General features: G+C 41.7%; 1 protein-coding gene across 1 annotated transcript; it reads left to right on the top strand.

The window, feature by feature from the left end:
- Positions 1 to 6,245: 6,245 nt before the first annotated feature.
- LOC115403233 (ly6/PLAUR domain-containing protein 1-like) lies at positions 6,246 to 24,120 on the top strand. The gene is made up of 3 exons (XM_030112081.1): positions 6,246 to 6,387; positions 8,775 to 8,906; positions 23,649 to 24,120. The coding sequence occupies exons 1-3, from the start codon at positions 6,339 to 6,341 to the stop codon at positions 23,894 to 23,896; spliced, it is 429 nt and encodes a 142-aa protein (XP_029967941.1). The 5' UTR covers positions 6,246 to 6,338; the 3' UTR covers positions 23,897 to 24,120.
- Positions 24,121 to 24,283: the final 163 nt, after the last annotated feature.

Genomic DNA, 24,283 nt, shown 5'->3' on the forward strand with positions numbered 1-24,283 from the left:
CTAAGCTATGGAGTGTAAAGTGAGCTCTGTAGAGGCAGGTTTAGCTGTGAATCCTGAGGTCAATATCTGAAATTACAAACTTGAGGATGTCCCTGAACCACAGGAATTTTTTAAGCTAATGCAAACAAACATTCAAACTATGAGGGAACTAAATATGAGTCACCTAAAATACATAAGGTCAAATTTCCAAATGTATTAGAAGTACATCTTCACAAATTGAAAAAAACAACAACATTTTTTTCTCAGCAGAGCTGATGCTTGTTTTTTCGTGCTGAGAATAAAATGCTATGAACATTGACAATGGATGACTCTGAAACGACCAAGTCCCTGGAGAATATGCTCTCAGAGTCATGACACTCTGGAGACAAACATTGTTCTTCCTTTCAATCTACTCGCACATGTGTAGAAGAGTTATTTACTTCAGTTGTGGTAAACATTTGCAGTAGCAGCGCTTCTGTCATTCACATGGAGATGGAGTCTACACGTTTTCAAAAAATTCCACCTTGACTGCCTAAATGTCATTCCATTTGAAATGAGGACTCTGGACCACAATAAGAAGGTAAAATTTGAAGCTTGAAGAAGATGACCTTCAAAGTCAACACTTTTCCATCTGTGTTCTCTGGATGCAGGAGAGACTTTTCCTCCTTTATGACTCAGCGTCGAAGGATCCCACCTTCTTTGATTCTCGAACATTTGAGGTTATTTTAAAAGGTGAATCGAAGGACTTTCAGAAAATGACTGTCTTGAGTTGCCCAGTGTGTGGTGAGAGGTAAGGATATTGGATTCATTAATAGAGTCCTCCTGGTGGATCTCAGGCAGTAATTGTGTTACAGATAAGCAGCCGGTACAGTGCAGTCGTTCTAAAACTCAAAGGTCAGCAGTGAAGGGCAGTGACAACTAATGTGATGAGGTCGGTTCTCGAAATTTGAGTTCAGAACCTGGCAGGCGTCGGAAAACATTACGTAAGTGTATTGCAAGAAAAGTGTGTTGTAATAAAAAAGTTGAGAAAAGATGAAAAAACAAGCGACTTTTTGTTTGTCTGCAGAGGAATGGAACCACCTGATCTACGTGAGCTGGCTCGAATGTCTCCTGATCGAAAATATCAAACTCTGTACCTGTGTAAACAGGGAAAATGCAACTTTTCTGCTGCTGTTCATGTGTTACTGTGAAAAGTTCTTCTGCACATGCATGATTGGATGGACAATAACAACGTTTGCCTCCAGAGTAGCATGACTTCTAGTCCATAGTGTCCTGAGATTTAGTAGTTTTTTTTTATATTTGAGAGTCATTCGGAATAGCAGTTCATCTGCACAGATGTGTGTGTGGTTTAAATACAAAAAGCAAACAACAGCCTAGTTCTAGTCTGTCCTTGTGTGTTTGTTTTTAATAAGATTTAGTTCAACAAACTATGTATTTGGTGAATGTAATAGTTTGAGAATCTGTCACTGGGCCTGTTTAAGAGCGTACAGAACAGACCCGTCGCTTTCACATGTTGACACTGAGGCTCTGTTTTCATGAGATGAGGTTGGAATCCAGTTGAGAACGTGAGGAGTTTCCTTATCTTTGCACCATAAGTGGCTATTCTCACCAGGTAAAGGTTAAAAGTGAGGGGATGGTGGAATCAATGCACTCGTTAAAGCCTTAAGTGAACTCCAGCCTGTAAATAGAATCGTTAGTGGAGATAATTGAGCTCAGAGTCACCACTTAAGTGTTTTCCTCTGCATTTTCTCAGCAGCTTTAATCCTTTCCCCTGGAGGCTGTTTTCCTCTTTTTTTCCATGTATGTGTGAGCGTGGCTCCATGTTCCCTCTTTGTGTGCTGATTGCTGTCGTCCCTGCCTTGATGGTGCGTCTTATGTTCCCCTGTGTGTTTCACAGGTTTGTTCAACTGTTCTGTTCACTTAGGTCAGTTAGCGTATTTGTTTCATGGTTTTTTTGATGTCATGATCTCTTGTTTTTTGGACTTCTGGCTACTTTTTTCACATTGTGCACTCTGCCCTGCTTTTGTATCTTGGACAGGAAGCTGCTTGCTTTCTCTCTGCTGTGCTCTTTGGTTCTATTCCTGCAAAATGCAAAACTCAGGTATCAGAAAGTCAAATTGTGTTTAACGTGGAAACACTGAAAGGCCGGATCTTTGCCCAAGTAGGACTGATCCGTCCATGATGGGTCCATTACAGGCCAGTTTAATCTCTTAATGACTGAATCAATAAGAATACAGCATATCAATCTATGAATTATACCCAGGGTGTTAATTACAAACTGCAGTTACTGTTATTTAAAAAAAAAGTTGTATTTTGTTTGCAGTTGTGTTGTTTTTTTGTTTTTGTTGTTTAACAAGGTTATGCTACCTTCTCTTGAGTCTGTTGTGGCCTCCAGGCTGTATGTGTGCGATTGCAAGATAATGATGATAATGATTAATTTATTTCAGACATGTAAACCTCAACAAACTGACAAACACATACACATTTTCCCAATTATATACACAGTTAATGTATGAATCAACCTACATCCAGCCCTGTATGGAAACTCACTCATAGCACACAAACAGTAATCATGTCTGAAAAGGAGTCAGAAGAAGCAAAGAAATGTATTTCTTTACATCCCAGCTCACTGTTTACGTTCCTGAATCTTCTGCAGATTGTCAGTTTCACTCCATACAATCATGATTCAAGTGTGATCGGAATGAGAACTTTTGCTGTTTATCTATGTTGAGTATGTCCACACATACTCATGCGCGCACAAAAGGACACACAAAGAAAGTTTCTTTCTTCAGCCTTTGACAGTGTGCATGGAGCTCTTGGTCTCTTCAAGGTTACAATAATACACCTGATGAACCCTAGAACAATGTCTGAAGAAGACTGGGCCCAACACAAGCGTCCTACACACTGGCACTAGTCCTTCACTTGGATTTCATGATGTTGCAGCCCAGAAACGGGGAGTACCAGGTATTCACCCTTGAGACAAAAAAGCAGCCTCTTTCTCCTGCAGTGTTTGCTTTGTCTGACCACTGGTGTTGTTGCTGCACCATGCGTTTGTTTGCTTTTCTCTCCAAATTTTGTGTTGCTGTGGAGCAACATTTGGATAATTTCTGTTTATATGGCAGGAATTAAAAAAGCACAACAAGTTCCAACAGCATTCTCCTCATCTCCCTCACCCTGGAAAGCTGGAAACCTTTTATTTTTCATCATGCAAACACAGTCCTCACCCAGGTGACTGTGGCGCATCCCTTGCCTCCTCCACAGACTGACCTCAGCGCCTCATGTTGACTGAAGAGGATAGTACAACTTCTTGCATGAAAGATGTGAATTTCACTCAGGCTGCCGGGCGAAGCTCCTTTGTTTGCCGTGGCCTGAGTGGCTCTGCCTTGTTTAATGCTGTCGTGACGACTTCCTGCTGCTCCGCGGTGAAAAATGTCTCTGTCAGAATTCATCATACATCACATCTTTAGTGCTCCGCTGATGACGGCTTTCAAATCCTGTTCTCAGCTCGTGTGAATCAAATCAGCGGGACTGAAAGCATTTGTTCTCCAAAACCAAAATTAAGATTAGCGCTTGTTGGCCAACCCGAGCACGAATCACCGATCACAATTTTTCAGACTCGCTGTCTGGGACACACCACCGCTCCAGTAATGCTCATTAAAAAATGCAGTGCCCTGCTGTTGTAGGAAATTACAGAGCATATTTTAAAAGAAAACTTAATATTTGACAGCAGTTTGAAAGATTTACATGTTTGGGAGGAGTCAGTGGGCCTGGGGCTGAATGCCACAGGCAGGGTAGAGGAGCTGAGCACGAGCTGGGAGACCAGCCTCGTCCTGGGATGTTTGTGGTGTGTGAGCCTCTCTGGGAAACAGCACAACGATCGTTACACTTTATCTGGGCTTTGATTAAAACATAGCAACTCATCCAGCGAGGAAGATCATGAACTATGTTCGAATAGACTTTTAATCAGGGTGTGATTTGCTGGTTTGATTTAAATGTCCTCACCTCTGCAGAGTTACTCCTATTCCCTCTGCACAGTGATTAAAGCACAGCACACACTTATATATCACAAACACAACAGATCAAATGTATTTTTCCCCCAAGTAAATCGGAGCTGCCAGCTCTCATACATTGAACTTGAAACAGCACTGATATCAAGCTGGTGTTTGACTTTCTGTATTTTCTCATTCTGATATTACTGTCTGTATGGCAGCACATATGACTTATTTTTGCCTTTATAATTTCCATTTATATGTGAACTTTGTACTGACTCCTTGTTTTCATACTTGATAATCTGTTAGATTAGAAATGTTCTTGCTGTGCACAATTCAAAATGTGCCTGAACCCTGCATGATAGTATAAGTAGCAAATAGAGACTCTTGAATCTTCAATATTTTTTTGGAACTATAAGCATAAAAGTGATGCACATATAAGAAATATTAAGTTTGTTGTCACTGTTTCCAGCACTACAAAATGTTCTCATAGCAAAAGCATGTGCAGTTTATTACACTGTAAGGCTGGCTGAGATTGCAGTATTGCTGTGGCAGTGGTCCGCCATCTATAGAGCCTGAGCGTTTTCAGAAAGTTGCATTTTCCTCTGTTTACACTGTTTACAGAGTCCCCCAGTTTCAACCTCCACTTCTTTCCTTTTTCACAATTTCTTCACAAAATACACAACAAAGAAGCTACATGCTGTTCAAGTAACCCATTAATGCATTTCAGTTCAGTTCAGCTCTGTTTATATGTCGCCAAGTACAACGTTGCCATTTCTAGGTATCGAGAAAAGCCGACAGTTCCACGTGAGGTGACTGTGGAAAGGAGAAAGTCCGTTTTAAAAGGAAGAATCCTTTGTAGAGCCACACTCAGAGGTGGAGACTTCCTGCTGTTTCTGTTAGGGTTAGGGGACAGAAGAAGAGGACAGGAGGAGAAAGACAGACAGACTGTGGGCAGGGATTCAAACCCAGGTTCAGCTAAGGGGGTAGGAATTGTCAGTTCAGTTCACTCTCTGCATGTGAAGATCACTCCATTTTTCCAACAACACCACAAAGCAGCAGCATTATAACAGACTCATTTGAGATCTTTATTTCTCATTAAAACAGCAAGAATCACCCGATTCCATGAAATAGAGGAACGATGCTGCTCACTGCGGAGTCCAGGTCTTTATATTTTCTTTGTAAATTTCATTATCTTGTTAAAAATGATTTCCAAAGAATATGGCGTTCCTCCCTGTACCACTAGAGTGAGCCTGCATACCTCTACTGGTACACGTGCCACAGTTTGAGAGCCATGATTTGAATGTATTGACAGATACACAAGTTTGTGTTTCTGTTTGTTTCAATCACCAGTGCTTCCATTGTGTGTTTTATCTATTCTCTCTGCACAGCGACCTTGGGTGACCTGAAAGGGGGGACTTGTTGTTCAGAGGCCCACAGCCTCAGCTCGTCCCCTCCCTCTTAATTCAGCTCGTGAATGAGTTGTAAGCCTGGAGACGTGCACAGTTCATCGTAATCATATCATTGAACAAGTGGCCACCAGCTTTCTCTTTTGTGGCCCAAAACCAACTTGTATCGTATATTCTTTTCAAGGTGGGGATCATAAAATGTGTGAATAATATTTATGCTTACTAAACAGACATGCTAGTAGATCAGAAAGTTCAAATTGTCAAACATCATTCAATAGTCTGATTGAGTTCTAATGTGGGATCACATTTTTGTAACCTTTTTGTTAAAGTCCACTGCTTGGTTGTGGCCTCCAGCCTCCAGTCAGTTTGTTCATTCCTTGGGGTCAATGACAAAGAGATTATTATCAGGAGTGGACAGAAGCCATTATCTTTCATGGAGCCCATTTAAAGGGTCAAAGTGGGAGTGGTAGATAAAACTGAGGAGTGGCTGTAAACAAAGTCACATAAATAAAACAGGTGTTTGGAGGTCACCGCAGCAAATCTGCAGCATGTCACTTTATTGTTGAATTTCTGTGTAATTATGAGCTATAAACAAAGCAAACGAAAATGTGGTGCTCCAAGAGGGATTAGCGGATTTGGTGGAGGAGGAAAAAGTAAATATACTTGTGTTTGATCGCAGCTTTTTGACGCTCCAGCAAACTTCCTGGATGGCAGCAGTGAGAGAGGGACAGACACACCGGCTGGGAAAGGTTAAAGTGCCCCCCTGCGTGGAAATCCGGCCACGTGGTACACCGTGGAGCCGTGCACGCGTGCGTGTGTGTGTGCGCGCGGCAAATAAGAGAGGTGTCGCGTGGCGGGGGGCGTCAGGCTCGCGCCACCATGCCAGCCTGTCAGCCGCCGTGCGTCCGCCGCACCGCGGAGCCGCCGGCGCACCGCCGACTGGAGCGTCAGTAAGCGGACGATGCGGCTGCTCACGGTGTCAGCGCTGCTCCTGCTCCTCCTCGGACCAGGTACGGACTCTCGGACGGGATTTATTAGCTGTGAACTTGCAGGGTGGAGACGGAACGCGGACACTGACAAGAGCGCTTTTTTAATTTTTAAATTTTTTTCTAGGGTAAATTGTAAAAGCAGCGCAGTTTTTAGAAGAAATCCACGCTGGTCCAGCCTCATATTTCTTTAAAGTTAAGCTTGTAAAGATGGAAACTTAAACTTTGGACTTTCTCTTAAAATAGCTGGTATCACATGTATATTTGCAGCATTAATATTGTCATTATAAGAGAAAAGCCGCGTGTTGCGCTGCGCTCCCGCGCGCCTCTGACGATCCAGGTAAGTTTGGATGGAGACATCTGATAACCAAAATACAATTCAAAATACGATTCATGATATTTTAAAAATGGTGTTTTTTGTTTTATTTATTGACTTTGGTGAAATGTTCTTGTTTCTGGCTGAGGAGGAGCGCGTTCCCTCTCCAGGAATGTGATTTATGGGGCAAAGATTTCAGAATAATTTATCCTCTGTAAAATGCAATAAACGATGTATGAATAATCATGCGCATTGCCAAGAGAACTGCAGCTAAAGTTGTTATTAATAAGGAATCATTGGAAAGTATTCAAATTCTCCCCACAGATATCCGCCTGCGTGATGCTGAACGTGGTATTTTAATTACTTTTCGGCAGATTATTGATGAGGATGCATCATTTTATGGAAAGTGATTATCATCATGTGCTGTTACAGAGCAAAACTAATCACCCAAGGTCTCTATGTTTGTAGCACTGGGGCTATTTACCAGTTGTCACCACTGTTGCTCTTTATTTCAGTATTTTATTGTTGTATATATATTTCACTTCTACAGTGACTGATGAGATTCCATCAGTCACTTTCATGTCTTTTGACTTATTTTGCTCCTAGAGTGGCACAACTGCACTGATCAACAGATCTATTTGCTTAATCTTGGATTTTTTGGAATACCAACTCTTTTCTTCATCTTAAGTCGACATGATCAACTGAGCGTTTAAAGGCACTTTAATGCACATTTACTGTCAGATAATAATGTAATGTGTAAAGTGGATCAGTGAGCTGAGTGGCAATAGCCGGCATATCACCACATCACTGGCATTGATGCTGTTTTTAGTGTAAAATCTTAGTATTGGTGTAATGACATGGAGACAGGCGGATGCTTCATTCCTCTGGGATCTTACATAGAAATCTGCTTTTTCATCAACTAATTTAGAGCAGTGTTTGGTTTTTTTTCTCCTCCTGAAGGCATTGAGTGGCGTGTGTCTGTGTGGAAAACCTGTAATTGTGTGTAAAAGAACCAAAAACGTATTTCCGTATTTGTTTAAGTTTGGCAGATCTAAAGGCAAAATAAGAGAAGCGATTTGCAGGAAATATTCTGCTCGCCTTACGTCCTCTCTCTGATGTGACATTCTCTTAAAAAAAAAATTACAAAATAGCACAGATTTTGTCAGTGATGCAGTTTTCAATGATGAATATGAGAAGGATGCTTGGACCTGATCACCCTGTGCTGGACTGGCCAATATTGACTAATTTTGATGAGGCTCTGCAGTGAAAGCTGTGCTGATTGGTGACTAAAGTGCACTACCAGCGCACCAGAGCATGTCTGTCTCAGACCTGTGTCGAGAACAAAAGGATGAAGATTGGTATATAAATGCACACATTACCACTGAAATGTTCAGGCCAGTTTGTGATTCAAACTGTGATGAAAGTACAGTGTATTTCACACACACACTTGCCTCTTACAGCAATGCATGCACACTGCAGCATTAACCAGACCTGATATTTATGTTTTCATGAACTTTCATCGCTACTTCTTATTGGATTTGATCTTCAGATTGGTGTTTGAGTGTAAAACGGTTCACCCTCTCTCTCTCTCTCTGAAGGACACCCAGTGAGAAGGGTTCACTGTAAACAAGTCAGCTTCACAGCAGAAGCAGTCAAACAGACAAATGCTATCAAAGCCGGACATGATGAAACGTTGCAACAACACACCAGCAGCAACGTGAACGCAGCTGAATAATTAAGTCAGTCTGTCACATTGATTTGTGATGGTCGGAGCAGAGCAGCCCAAAAGTTGGAATATTCACCAAAATGAAACTCAATTTCGCTTTGAGATGAAACTTCTGCAATAATTCTTTATACATGACACCAGAGAAAATAAGCAGAGTGTGGGTGAGGGAAAAAAAAAAAAAAAAGAGAAGAAACTGACGTGTGTTGTGGCTGCTGGTGACGGTGCAGGCAATTTAACGGAGAGGAGACAGTGACATAATGAGAAAGGATTGAATAATTGACTGTGTGTGTGTGTGTGTGTGTGTGTGTGTGTGTGTGTGTGTGTGTGTGTGTGTGTGTGTGTGTGTGTGTGTGTGTGTGTGTGTGACAGGGCTGGCTCTGCAGATCCAGTGCTACCAGTGTGAGGAGATGACACACGACTGCGCCACCCCGGAGTTCATCGTGAACTGCACCGTCAACGTGCAGGACATGTGCCAGAAGGAGGTGCTGGTGAAGGATGACGGTGAGTCCCGGGCTCTCCTCTCCGCACGCCAGCCGGTTCCAGGGCCGCCATCGGGATGGTGGGCCGGATTTAAGTGGTGACACAGAGCTGTGATAAATCAGAATATAGACAGCAGGGTCAGGAGGACAGGACACTCAGAGAAAGGAGCTCAAGGTGAAAGTTCAGTTTTATTGGGAGTTTTATGTCTGAGCTGCAGACCAGCGGGCTCTGTGTTCAGGACCTGGGCTTCCTGTTTTAGACTCTATTTTCACCACAAACATTTTCAGTTTGAAAATTAAAACTTCCGTGTCCTTTGGGTGCCCATTTACACAACAATGGTGAAACTGAAAGCACAAATTTTTAGAAAACTCTTGACTCCATCCCTGTGTAGGTGACAGTAATGCTGCTACTGAGCATGAGCAAGACAGTTATATTAGATAGTTCTTCTGCACATGTGCAAATAGATGGATAATAAAAACAATGTTTACTTCTAGAGTGTCATGACACCCAGTCCATATTCTCCTGGGACTTCATAGTTTTATAGCTGAGTCACCAGAAGAACGGTCCACCTGGGTCGTCTGTCCATACGATGGTCGGTCTTCTCCTCATTCCCAATTTTTATGGCTTATTGTTGAAGCAGAACTATGCAACTTTTTTACCTCAATAAATGTTTTTCAGAATCCCTGTGGGGGTAAACAAAGACTTGTCACGGTGATTCGCCGGTCCCTCTACTCCCCCCGCGGTCTGTGTCCTGAAAACAGCGCTTGCAATTTCAGAGGAGCGGACCGACTACATCTCGCAAGAACAAACCTGCTTTACGGCAGCCATATGGGAGTACAAGTATAAAAGCGCGTAAAACAAACATGAAACCCTCGCTAGCGTTAGCAACGCCACCCTTAGGTGCTCATGGATGGCAGAACCAAAAAAACTTTTGTCTGACGAGCGGAAAAAAAGGAACCGGGAGTGGGACGCTCTCTGCACGAGGGGGCCGGGGGTGATGCGGAGAATGTTTACGACAGTGAGCTTTCACAGGAGTCCAGTAGGGGGAGCACTACAGCAAAAGTTTAACTGCATGTGTGGTTTGATTCAAAAAACAAATAACAGTTCCCTCTAGTGGCCCAACAAGAAAACTACATTGTTTTCAATGTTTCTGTCGTTACCGTGTACTTGCAAAGCTTTTCTGAAACGTAACGTAAATGTTGCCTTAATCCCCCCACATCTCTTTCTGTCCTCACTTATCTACCAGTGGATCCTCCTCCAAACTCACTCTGGCCTATCAGCTCAGAGCAGAGTGCAGGTAAAACAATACCAAAGTAACATTACTACATTTAATTCATAATTAACCTTTACAACACCTATTGGGACGCATTGGGAGCTTCTGGAGTCTTTTTTAGGCATCTACGTACAGAGCAAAGTGTTCACAGCGCTTCACTTTTTCCTCGTTTTATTATGTTAAAGACATGGATTCAGTTTTTTACACTTTTTTTGTTTGATTCTTTACAAAATACCCCATTGTGGGGGAAAAAAAACAAAAAACTTTTTAAATGTTTGCAAATTTCTTAAAACATAAATAACACATACAAATATATTCATAGCCTTTGGCATGAAGTTCAAAATGAGCATCATGAATACTTTACAGATGTACTGTCATAAACACCACTTTAAAGGTAAGTAAAATATACTATTTGTCAATCAGATTTAAACAAATCAAACTAAAATTGCTGAATATTGGGATGAAAGTTTCTGCTCAATAAGGTTTAACATACTGGGAGGAAACTGGTGTTTCCTGGTCTCAGCACAGGAGGAGATCTCAGGGGAAAAAGCAAGACAGATTAGGTTTGAAGTGGTTATATGGAGCTGTGATAAGTGAGCTGTTTCACTCAGAATTCAGAGAGAACTAGTGTGGAATCAATGTGTTTGAAACAATGGAAATGTTTGAGTTTCAGCGGCTCATGGGCGGAATTCATTTGTTTTATTCACATCGCGCAGGCAGTCATGTTTTTCTTAAACAATGAAAGAGTTTTTAACAAAGCGATGCTCTGCAACAATGCAGAAGAAAGGGTTTGCTTCACAAGTCGGGGGGAAAAAGCTCATCTGAGCAGGAATCACACAGATCTGAGGTCAGCAGGGACCAGATCGTTAACACTACCATGAGAGGAAGTCTCAACGTGTCAAACAGGATCTATAGAGATGCTGCAGATCTCATTTCAGTCTGACTTATATACAAATGTTAAAAAAGAAGAATTAATGCAAATTAATCAAACAACTAAAATAGTGATATGTACACAGCAAATTTTCCAGTGTTGAATTAACTCTGAAAGTGTTAAAGAGTGGTCTCATATATATACTTTTGTAGTGTTAAAATCTCAACACTGACCAGTGTTAATTTTCTAATGCTGACACTCTGTGGAGTTATATTAATATTCCTCTCTGTTGACCAGTGTTCCTATTTAACTCTATACAGTGTTCATTCTTAGAATGAACACTTTAAAGTGTATATTTTAACACTTACATTTAACACTACAACAGTGTATATATGAGACCACTCTTTAACACTTTCAGAGTTAATTCAACACTGGGAAATTTGCCATGTACTGTCAAAGCAGTGAAAAAGTCAGGAACTTGTTATGAAAATGAAGAAATAAAAAAATATAGACATTTACCTTGGCAGACAGGGGAAATAATACCTCAAATTCAACTTTTTTCGACCAAATACATGCAAGACAGAAAAATCTCCATTTTAGTGCGAGAGAGTCGGACATTCGTTGCAGGGCTTGACAGACCTTGAGTTAAAAAAAGTTATTGTTAGGCCTTTCTGAAATAAATGGATGCAAACGCTTCTCTAAATGAATGATAATAATGCTCTGCTGAATGTATAAATAATCAGCCGCTCGCTCGCACATTAGCAGTCTGATAAAGGAAGGACTCAGCTCTGAATGGACACAAAGATTTGTTGTGTGAATCGACTTCATGTCACCACAAAACCAGAAATTATCAGATTAAATTGAACTCAGTGACATTTTTAAACATGTCACGGTAACAAATGGCGGCTGTGTTCCTGCCAGCTTATTATTAATTACTTAAACTGCAGGTGTGAAATTATGAGCAGGGTTTGGATCGTTTACAGTGCACATTATTTGAAATGGATTAATATTTAGTTCTTCCACAGACATCCAAGGCAATATTAGCTCCATTGTTTTAAGACATCTGATACATATTGTCACGTAACAGTTTGTTGTAGCTAAAAAAAGCTTTTCATGCACCCACAAATGAGCAGAAATTGATTTTTTAATTGTCTGTATAGAGTTTTTTGCTGCATTTCGGATGTCCACTTATACAACAACAGTGAAAATGGCTCCCAAGGTGGAACTTTTTAAAAACTCTGTGACTCAGAGTAGACGGAGAAAAATGTAACTTTTCTGAAACATTGCTCCTGTGCCTGTGCACTACATCCATAGTAAATAGTTCTTTTTTCACATGCACAAGTAGATGAACAACAACAGCAATGGTGATCTCTTGAATGTAAATTCAAACTTTACAAACTATTTATTAAATGGCCAGTTGAAAATGTCTTTCTTAAGGCTCAATGTAAAAATGAAAAATAAAAATAAAACAAAATTAAATAAAAAATACAATCAATAAATCATAATTTCTTGATGAGGCTGTAGAATCAGTGGCTATGTCTGTTGTCCGGCTTATAAAAACAGATATAGGAGAGATCTAAAGGTCTGTTGAACAGAAATTCCTAATATTTTCATTAACAGACTTATTTTTTCTCTGGTCTATTCTACTTTGACGTGTATAAATCTCATTTTGACGACCTTAAACCGGAAAAACCTCCAACCTTTATTGTGACCTCTTGTGTCTCTCTCAGGGGGTCCCACCCCTCAGCTTGGAACCAGAGTTTCAGTGTGTTCAGTGTGTGATTACTTGCTTGCATTAGTGGAGTGCATGACAATATTAATAATATCATGAAAATGCAAAAATTCACTGCAGCATTGTATTTTTAGTGTTTGTTGGACTCGTGCTTTGACTGGAATGTAAACTGTTCAAGGCTCAGTTTAAAAACAAGTTGTTGAATGTTCAACTGAATTCATGTTATAATTGAATCTATCAGTATAAACTACACACTCTGTATTTTACATTCATTCAGTCAAACATGCTTCAGTGACTATGTTAATTTCTCAGATGAGATCCTCATTGTGCCACCTTAGTAGCTCTGTGTGTGCGCACGTGCATGTGCACAGTAATAAGTCTGAAGTAGATCGAACCCTGTTTGTGTTTAGATTTTCACAAGTTTGTGAAATCGTAACAACCATTCATTATGTGTCCAAACAGATACTGAAGGTCTGCTTCGCTTCCACACCCACTTCTGTGCGTGTTGTGTTTAATTCCCCCTCTCCGCTGCTCTCCTGCTGCTGAGCCGGACTCAATAAGTCCCTGCCTTTGGAAACGTGGATCCCCATTGAAATGACAGGCACACTGCACCATAGCTCCGACAGTTCTTTAATAAGAAAATTTCTGCTTGAATGCCCGTGTATATCCCGGCCTTTATCTCCCCGTGTCATCATTATAGCTGCTCTGCATGAAAGGGGTGAGCCGGGAAGAATCGGCCGGCCACACCTTATCACTGTTTGGGATGCAGCGGGTACGTCTGCAGCGACTCTTCCACCTCCACGCAGTGTGCTTAAGTGATGACAGTGATAATCAGTCAGGCTGTATGATTCCTACTAAGTGCACTCGGCCTGTGATTGCTTCTACAAGTCTGTGATTTTGCATGCAGTTCTACAGCGTAGATGTAGGAGATGCAGGCGTGCAGAAGGACGTCCTCCACTCGGCTCTTCTCCATTTTCTGGTGCAAAGATTAGTCCTCCTGCATCTGGAGAGCATTATCCAATCTCGCCATGTTGGATCCAGTGTGTGTACTTTTTATTTGAGGGCCCTTTTCCCTGCATGAGGCAGCCTGGTCTCCCCATCTTCTGTTACTGTAATGATTTTTTCATTTTATTTTCTTGAGGAGGGAACAATTTGTATTTACTGTCCTGTTCTGTAGCGTAAAGGGATCATCTATATTTCAGTATCCACTGCTCCTTTGCTAAGAGATGTACAAATGAGGACTAAGAAATGGACTGTAAGGTTGAGTGTTGTTATGAACATCTTCTCAGTCTTCTGGGGGCTCCTTTTCACTCCATCACCAACCTGATTTACTGAAAGTCTTGTCCTCCTTTACCACATCCATTAATCTCCTCTTCTTCTCCTGCCGCTCCATCTCCAACATCCTCCATCCAAAGGATCCATTATCTCTCCTCAGCACAGGTCTGAACCATCTGAATCCTCTTTAACTGCTTAACAATCAAAACACAAAAAAAGCCTCACATTTCACTGTAATGATTTGTACTGCAGTTTTATCATTGCAGTTTTTCAATGTTGAAGAATTACTGCAGTCATTTTTAAGTTTATGTTAGGAATAAATCTGTTTTCTAAATACAAACGTCCTATAGAGACATCAGACTGCAGTTCTCTCATCACGTCTCTTTAATCTCTCATTAAGGCTCCGAGCCCCCGCAGAGAGCTGGTTTCTTAAAATGCACAAACTTAATGTCACTAGATTACAGATAAATACCCAATATCTTTGGAGGTAATTGCAGAAAAATTCTCAGGTTGTTTGTTTGGTAGAAGTAAGACAAACACCTTTACTGCCCCCCTTGGAAAATATTGCCTCTCCTTAAAGGGATACTTCAACATTTTGGCAAATTGGCCCATTTAGCACAATTCCTTAGTCATTTCGAACAGCGTACTTACATTTTTTGTGAGGGCGAGCTGTTGTTTATTCAGAGTTGAGTCGGGGAAGGTTTTCGGGACGGACACAATGGAAGTGAATGGTATTTTTGTTCCCCCCTCGTCAAACTCATCAAATACACAATCCAACAACCCCAAAACACTTTGGTGGACACGTTGTAATCCGCACATTAGCAATTTATATTTGAAAATACAGTACATATCATTTATGACCACTAAAGTTTACTGTATGATAATTGAACGCTGCTATCGCAGCATAGAAAAACCTCCAGTAGTGTATTTGACTGACAGTGCAAGAGAAATGTCTCCAAAACGAAAAATTTACAAAGCAGAATTAAAGTAAAAATGATGAAAGGTGCATCAGAAAACAGAAAGAATTCAGAGTGTGTGAGCAACTTGTTAGGGACTGGATAAAAGCAGAGAAACTGTTAACGTGAAAATGAATATTATGGAGCAAAAACTCCATGACCGGGATTGTCAAAAAAAAGTATAGTTTATTTCCTTTTCGTTTTTTGACAGATGCAGCTTATACCAAAACAGACTGATCTTTATCCACTTTCAGCTGTGGCTCAAAGCTTCTGGATATGAACAGGAGATGTCGGAGAAGACCCAGAGAACTCATGGAAAGCTAAAAATATTGTTCTCAAGCTTTTTACCCAGCAACCAAAACTATAATTAAATTAGCAAATGTTGAAATACAATCCAGTTAGTCTTTCCTGAGGAGACCCGAGTGACACGTGTGCTACTCTGATCAGTGGCATCAAACAGAATCGATATTAGAAATGAATATTGAAGTCGTGCGAGTGGCTGACAGTGACAGAGCGCTCGTCTCTCCCGCGGTCTTCACACAGAGGATGTAAAATCGTCAGTCTCCACAGAGGCAGCACGCTAAGTGGAGCAGTGATGGCAGGACGAATAAGCATTATGATTCCCCTCGGATTCCTCTGAAAATCAGCGGCGGTGGATGTGTCGGAGCGCGGCGCCACATGGAGCTGATGCTGATGGAAGTGGATAACTAGCACCTCGCTGTCTGGGCAGGAAATTGTGTTGTTTTTTTGTTGTCGCGATCTGTGTTTTCATGCAGATGTGACAGTGATGGTGTAATGAGCAGGCCGGAAACTTGATTGTACCACATGACATCGATGCATATTCAGCCTCAACGGCTTAGTGAAGCATCTCTGCTCATTGAAGATCCCTGGTGAAGTATCTGCAATCAGAAGGGACATGCAGGTTACGCGATTTGATTGTTCGATAAAAGCAGCTCGGCTCTCTATTAGCGAGAGCCAACGTGAATGATGGAAAAGCTTCAAACTGGAGACGTCCAAGCTGCCTCGGCGTCAGGCAGACTTTGGCTCTAATAGGATCCAGTCCAGCTGTGACAGACCGGACACAGCCACAGCAGACCGGCGCTCAGTAACTGGGCCAGTTCAGCTTGTGAGGACGTCCGCAGATCATCGCCGAGCGGGACCGGGACAGACGCCCCTGCCCTCCTGTCTCCCTGATTTCACAGCTTATCTAAATTAGCTTTTGCAATTGACAAAAGTTAATTTACTGTATCAGCGAAAGGAAAATGAGAATGTGGTTAGTCACAGTGGTTTACATTCATTTGGGTTAAATGGAGACTCTTTGCTCGGCTGGCTGTTGGAAAATTGTCAGCGTGGGTTTTCTGTGAGTGAGTATTTAATGGACTTTGGAAGATTTTACACAGATCACAGTTCACATAAATTAAACATACAGAAACCCATTTAAAGCACATTATTGTTATCAGGCTGAAAATAGTTATAGTTGCATTGACTTTTTTTTTGGTGGAAGTTTAGTTCATGTACTCCAGTGCTACTGCAGGCTCGACCGAGCATCTCTCCGAGCCGCTGTTAAAGGAGCGGAAATTGTATTGTCTTATTAGGTATGTATGAGTGACTGACTTTGAGTACAAGGAATCCTGCAATAAGGCACCAGGTGGAGTGTTTTCAAATGAGCTCACTATTTTTAGACATTAGTCATCTTTTCTTGTCTTTTCACAATGTTAGTGTGACTTCTATAGTATTTTTCTGATTTTCCTGCTCTGATGCAGAAATGGTTTGTGTAACATCCAATTGTTAGACGGATGGATGTTTTGAATATGTCTTCCTTTTTTTATTTTTTGTTCCCAGTTTAGCAAATCACTGCAGCAGGATCAATAAAAACTGATACATTTTTCAACTTAAGACAGTCAGTTATTGTCTTTCACCCTCCTCTGCTTTAGGCCACTGAATCAGACGGGCTCACAGATCACCGAGCCGAGCCTATCGTGTTATTCCTCCCTGAAACATCATGTTCACAGATGGAACTTTTCATTGACTCACCAAAGACACATTACTTAAGTCTTACACAGTTTTTTTTTTTCAATCAATCAATCTTTTTATTTTAGCAACAATAGCAGCAGTTGTCCATTTATGAAGTAATATTTAAACTGTGCTCAAAAAGGAGCAGGAAGAAGTTTGAACTTCAATCCACAAATTCAAAAGTGACTTCAATTTTCAATCAAAGTATTTTTTTTATACTTCAGCTTCAGATTTGTTTAGAAGCATTAAAAAACGATCAAATCATACCTTAGTACAAGAATACATCATCATTAGAGTCTATTTTGAGTGACAACAAGGTGAGCAAAGTGTGCAATGACAGAATGAAATAGCAGTTAAAGTCCGTGTGAAGCAAAATCAGCTGTTTTCTTCTAAACACCTTAAATAGGTCATAAATGTGTTTCTTTACAACATATAAAAGCCATTCCTCCATTAATGATTTAATTTTGGAGGTAGACTTCACAGACTTTTTTCAGCACTTCTGTGTTCAGGATTTAATGGGCGTGTCAGAAATGAGGGCCGCGTTACGTAACGGGGCCCTCGTTAGCATAAACCCGCCCCGGATGCTGAAGCGATATAAATACATCTAGCACATTAGCATCGGTGGTTTTCCCGCTCGCTTTCGAGTCTCGGATAGCACCTCGTACGACAGTTTGTAGCTAACCAGTCAACCAGTCAGCTAACCAGGCATGTCACGTCCACGTCGCTCGTGCATCTTTCCTGGGTGTCACAGTGTGCAGGGTAACGATGCCGTCAGCGGGAGACTCCGGAGGTCTCCAAGCCGGCGGAGGAGTGCTGCTGGCGGGCCGAGGGGCTTGCGCGGGCCGCGGCGCGGCTGCTGGAGCTCCGGATCTCCGCTCCCCGGCGGAGGCGGGTTGGCCGCGAGGCTGACACGCCCCCAGCGTTTCACAGCAGAGAGAAGTGCTTGTTTTTCCATGATTTTGAGACCTTATTATTTTTTCAATCATTCAAATTTGGCTCAGTGGTTAATGACACATGTTTATGCAGTGTGACAAACTCATGACACAAATTTACTTCTGCTTTACATGGACTTTGAAGTACTGGATCCATGGACATTGTCTGCATATAACCAGAGGACAGACACACATCACACAGTGCTGCAACATGCCAGAGTGGAAGGAGCATCAGACTGCCGACCTGTGGTGAGACCACCAATACAAACTGGTCCAACAAGGGGAAAAGAAAAAAACCTGTTCAGTAGACTGCATCAGCTGAGTGCACAATCGAAAGTGACACAACTTTTTGTTGGAGTCATGAGCTCAAATAACAACATATCCTTTGTAAATCCTAATATTTACCGTTTAATGTTCTACTCTATTTACATATGTCAGTAAATTTTGCTAAATGTAAGTGGATTTTAAATATTTGAAGTCTCTAACCTGGAGAAAAGTCGTAAAATTAAATATTAGGAGTTGTGAAAAAAAGATTAAAAGTATCACTTTTGTAGCTGAAGTGTATTTTAGTGATTTATTCTTTGTAAATTCTTGCAACTTTTTATTCATTTTAAATAGTTTTTTATTATCTTTATTAATTAATACTTGCCTCCAAGGTTTTCCTACATGGAGTTACATTGTTAAGTATTTCCTCCTGAAAATTATTTTTTTTCTGTGAAATACTGAGATGTGGTGTAAAATGTGATTAAATGTGATGGGAACATTTAACATTTAATGAAGGAGTCCTAGCTCTTTTTTTATAGCGTTTAGCACGAGCGCACCTCACCGTGCTGAGCTCAGATCTGCCTTTCAAACTGTTAATCAGACCATGAAATGCTTTTTTTATCTGCAGTGATCAGAAGTTGATCGTTCAGATTTTTTTTTTTAAGGAACTGTGTCGTTCCTCACTAAAAGTCCTCGCTGACCATTTATCTGGACGACATCTTTACGTCGGCTCATATAACAACCACCTTCGAATTCCGGTTTGTAGCTGGGCTTGATTTAAACGGATAATAAACCCCGCAGATTCAAATGTGTGAGTTATGCGGTGTTCACCGGGAAACAGCTGGTGTTCCACACGCCAAGGTCAGCGCGGTCACGGTTAGCAGCGACCGCTAATGAGGCTAACAGCTCCGTTTGACCTGCCCTTGGATGTAGCATCAGTGCTGGAGTGGAGTGTAAGCAGTGTCAGTGATTACTCCATTTCTTTGGTTAAAAAGTCATTTGGAGGCGCAAAGCGAGGCTCCTCACACACTCGGACGTACCGGAAGGCTCCGGCGTCCCTGTGCAGCCGACCGTGCAGCTTCTCATTAGACCACCCCCGGCTCCCTCTCCCAGCTTTGTCAAGTTAATAAGAAATTTCAGCCTTTTCCCCATAAATTAGCTCAACGACATAATTTAGATTGAAGTGCTGAATCCTACATTCCCACACATATAAATGAAATCCCCTCCTCCTCCTCCTCCTCCTCCTCCTCCTCCTCCAGGCACTCCAGAAGTTATAAAGCCAGTGTTTCCCTGTTGTGTTGTTTAAGAGTCATTATGCTGGCACATTTTCCCACCTATGGATCAGGATCACTGTGCGTTGGGCCGCATTAGTGTGGAGTTTCAATCAGAACACTCCCCCCAGCGATGTGTAATCTGAAAGGAATCAGTGAAATATCACGTCTACCCAGACTGCGCTGCAGTTTCACAGGGAAACTCCTGATTTGTCACTTTCACTGACGTTTTTTTCCTCCTGCAGAGGATCCTAACCGGACACCGGAACTTAATATTGAACAAAAGCTTGAGCCTTAAAAATGAAAGCAACACATTGGGTCTTAGCCATTCTTTACAGGGTTTGAATGTTGGTGTTTCGAAACTGAACATAGGTGTGTGTGTGTGTAAGTGTGTGAAGATGTCCAATAATGAAGCGCTGACCTGCCTTCACACATTGTTAGATTAATACTGAGTGGTTCGGTTTTCACACAGCACACCCTCCCAGCTGGAGCAGGAAATGTTCACCGCTTATAAACTAAAGAACATAAAGTATTTATTAGTTTAATAAAGCACGACGAATGTATTACCCCAGGGGGGTATTTATAGTTCCACCACATATTAAGGTTGTTTTTGACTCCGTTTTTGTCTCCTTCTCTCCCAATATCATCCTTGACTTTTACAATTCCATTTTTAATGGCATCATTTAGCGACTTGTGGCAACTTTCATGAGAGCCAACAGCAATTTTCTTTACCGAGGTGCTCACAATGCTGTTTCTATCAGTAAACTCTGTGGATGAAGCAGCAGAGACCATCTCTGTGCTGCTGATCCACGTTTTATCTCAGCTCATATCCAGCATTGTTAATAGAGCCAGTAAAGAGACAACTGGCTGCTGCAGATTGAGGTGTGATTTTGTAATATCTCTCTATTTTATGCGTTCACACAGAGAGCCAGAAAAGTGAGTTTCTAATTTAAAAACCTGCATTGTTCCTGATCTCTGAAAATTTTTGCAACTGGATGAAAAGGATGCGATACAAAGGAAAGCTGCTCAGGAAATGAACAACATGAGTTTACATGGCTGTATGCAGAAAATGTCCAGTTATTATATTTAAGGAACTTAAGCCAGGCCTCATTTACATGGCAACTTTTCAGAAAAGTTTCTGTTGGTATATGGATGTCATTGATTTTGGCTCCTAAAAACCAACTATTACAATTTACACATTACTTTAGTGTCAATTAAAAATACATTGTTCAATTAACAATATAATATCCAGCAACCAGGCTGAAGAATTATCTTTATAGCTTTAAATAAAACATTTTCAATGAAGCTATGAATGAACATGATAAATGGTTGCCAATGGAATAAATTGCACACTATGCTGTACATCAGTGACACTTTTAGATGTTATTACAGCTTATTTTCCACTCACTGCGCATGTTGTTATTAGCTTCATTCTTTGCTCAAGTACAGCTCAGGTTCAAAGCTGATTATCCAACAAGTTTTTCTCACTTGGAGTTATTTCACACACAGCCAGTCAGAGCAACAAAAGCTAATTTACCTCATGTGGTTCAAATAGGCACTCCCGCCTGTGTTTTTCTTTATGGGCTCCTCATATCCGCCATCAGCTGCCATTTTATGGTTTTAGTAAAACTGATTGTTTGAGTCTGACAGCTAGAATGTGAGACATAAACACAGCGTGAGTCAGGTTTTAATCTCCAGGCTTTGTGACGTTTCCCTCCAGAGCTTTGCAGCATTTCACACTGTGTTTCCTCTGGATTACTCAACACCTTCTGGGACCTCCGCTGATATTTGCGGTGTGTGTGTGAGACATGGGAGGATGCACAATTCAAATGAACGTCGTCTGGGCCGGCTCCGCGCCCGGATCTGTTGCACTCGGTTGGAGAGCGGGCTGAGATATGACAGGGGTGATTGGAAGTTCATGTGCTTCTATGGAAGTTTGTTTAAAATCGAATACTTGTAGCAGCCGAATGTGAAACCCTCGCTGCAGTAATATCACGGCTAACCGTCTCGTTTCAAGGAGATTTTCCATGAGGACTCATGTTCAGGTACAATTTTCTTTTCTTTTCTCTTTAATTATTTAGATTAATGCAGAGCAAAATGATAGTGTAGTTAATGCTCTCATCGCTCACTGACGAGGCTTTTCATAAATGTGGAAGAGATTAAACTGAGTTTTTCTGTAACTCTGAGGCACACCCACCATCCCAAAGCTGCTAAATGAATATTGTCATGTTTATGGTTTGGTCAGGAATGTTTAAGAAAATATGCCGTCAGTTTTAGCTGAAATTGTAAAATTTGGGCAACACAGAGTTGTATAGTGGTCAGTGTTTTCACAGAACTTCAGTGTGTTTCTGTCACACAGAAACAATCAATATTTGAAACATCTGATACCTTGGGTTTAGTTAACCCTTAAAACCCTCTGCTGGTGTTGAAATATCACAAAACATGGAGGTACTTCAGGTTTTTTAAGGACATTTTTGTACAGATTTATTATAAACTGTACGAGTTTCGAGGCTGAGAACCTTTGATTCTAAAGTTTTTATTCTCAAAACTTCATCAAGGACAGACGGAGCTCTTTACGACTGACGGGTGCAAATTAAACAATCTCACACAAAAAAATGGTTCTGAAATGAATGAACAGATGAAGAAATCACAAGTTAAGTGATATTTAATGAGCAGCTGTGTGCTCACTTCATGACTGAACTGAGCGTAAAGCTTAATGTCAGGTCGCTTAACAGGACGCAGGTTTCGGGAGGCTCTTCACTCGCTCACAGGCAACATATGTCTAACACTGGCAGCCAGTTTGGAGCATTTGATCTTCCCGTGTGGAGAAAATTTCATTTTTGGTCCGTCACTCGTGTCCATCTTTCATCTTGGTGCGTTTAACCTTCGTTCACATTGTGACACATAAACGACGAGTCGGGATGTGAGACGTTTCTGACAGGCCAATTTCCCGCGCCTCTGCCGTCCTGCCTGAAGTTATTGTGGCTGATTGGCACGAGCTCGGCCTCTGCTGAGAGTTGTTATCTCTCCGACCTGTAGCGACGCAGGAGGACGAGCGCAGGTGGAAGTCATGACGCCGAGGATGATTCACTCCCGTTATTTGCCCCGGCAGACGCGTCGCAGTGACTCAGCACAAAGCCACGACCCTGGAAGTGACTTTTTAAAGGTCCAAAGTCGTCGTTTTTGATTGATGCCGCACAGGAAATGAAAATCCACATGAGAAAATTAATTTGACGTGGCAACATAGTTCTGAAAATGAGGAGGTTTTTGATTAGTTATCAATTTTTTGGGGAAAATCATAATAAAACGATAGAGGAAAAACTACTGGAGATCATTTGAAACCAAGCCAATTATTTGAGCATCTGCTAAAAATTATGAACCCTTATTTTCATTCAAATGAAGCTCCCAGGTAGATGTTATAGATTGATGAGTCAATCTTCATGTTTATTCATCTGGTTGCTGTTGGAGTTGTATCTGAAACATGTAAATTGGCTTATTTTTCCTCATATAACTGAGAGTTTCCTGTTTCATAGGCTGCAATTCTAGTCCATTCAATTTTACCTCTATAGTGCCAATAACAACATGGTCAGGTTATGATACTTGTACTGAAAAAAATATTCTCGCTGTGTTGCTGTTATTTCCCTCCACAGTCCAAAAACATGCATTTGAGGTATATTACTTGATGTTTCCAGATTTGTTGTACGTGTGAATGTGACTGCTTACTTCCCTGTTTTTGACCTGATTTTGACTGAAACCAGAGTTTGATGAAGCAGTATAGAGGATAGAAGAATGAATAGACTCCAAAGTCGTAACATTCAAGAAGTTAGCTACAGCCTTCCTCTCAGGCTCATATGGACTAGGTCATATTTTCTTCATATTTAACAAAGTTAATGTACTTTGTTTAGTACTGGGCAGAGAAAACAAGGTAGTTATTTTAGTTAAAACAATCACAGAATGTTTCAGTGAAACTGAGTTAAAAAGTTTGCAGCATGAAAGCAGACACAAACAGACAGCAGCATCACGTTTCCCTTCAGGTTAGGATGGAAGAACAGATCCCATTCATCCCCAGTCGCACGCACCTATCTCACAGTTTCTCCTTGTTCCTTTCCCACTCAACAGCTCCAAAATAATCCGCTCATTACAATCCTAATGCCGCCGTCGCTCTTCTGATTTCAGGGATTCACTACCGTAAGTCCTGCGCCTCCTCGGGAGCTTGTCTCATCGCTTCATCCGGCTACCAGCAGTTCTGCACCGGCAAGCTCAACTCGGTGTGCATCACCTGCTGCAACACGCCGCTGTGTAACGGCCCCCGCCAGAAGAAACGACCCCCGGCGTCCGGCGCCGCGGCCCCGAACGCACCACGTGTCGGCCTGCTGCCCCTCCCGCTGCTCCCGCTGCTCCTGCTCTCCTCCACCCTCTGCTGACAGAAGAGCCTCTGGAGCTCAGGTCTTCTCTGACAGCCGAGAAAAACACACAGACTGGAACTGCACAAGCGGAAACGTTCATACTTTGAATACTTTGAATATATACAAGCAAGCTTTATACGGCGTCCGTCGTCCGGTGTCTCTTCTGGCTTTGTGTCGCAGCTCGCCTCCAAAGTTCCACAACACAAAGTGCACCGAGCTGGAAAATATCACAAACACGTGAAGAGGTGGGGGAGGGGGGAGGGGGGAGGAGGGGGGGGGGGGGGGGGGGGCAGTGTCATTGATAAAAGAGCTGGGAGCAGGTTTGTTGGACAGCAGGTGGCTCATTCCTCATTTGTCTTTATTTCTTTGCACAAGAAGGTCAAGAGAGACAGAAAAGGAGGCTGG

This window comes from Salarias fasciatus, chromosome 16 (assembly GCF_902148845.1).
Source record: "Salarias fasciatus chromosome 16, fSalaFa1.1, whole genome shotgun sequence".
Lineage (NCBI taxonomy): Eukaryota > Metazoa > Chordata > Actinopteri > Blenniiformes > Blenniidae > Salarias > Salarias fasciatus.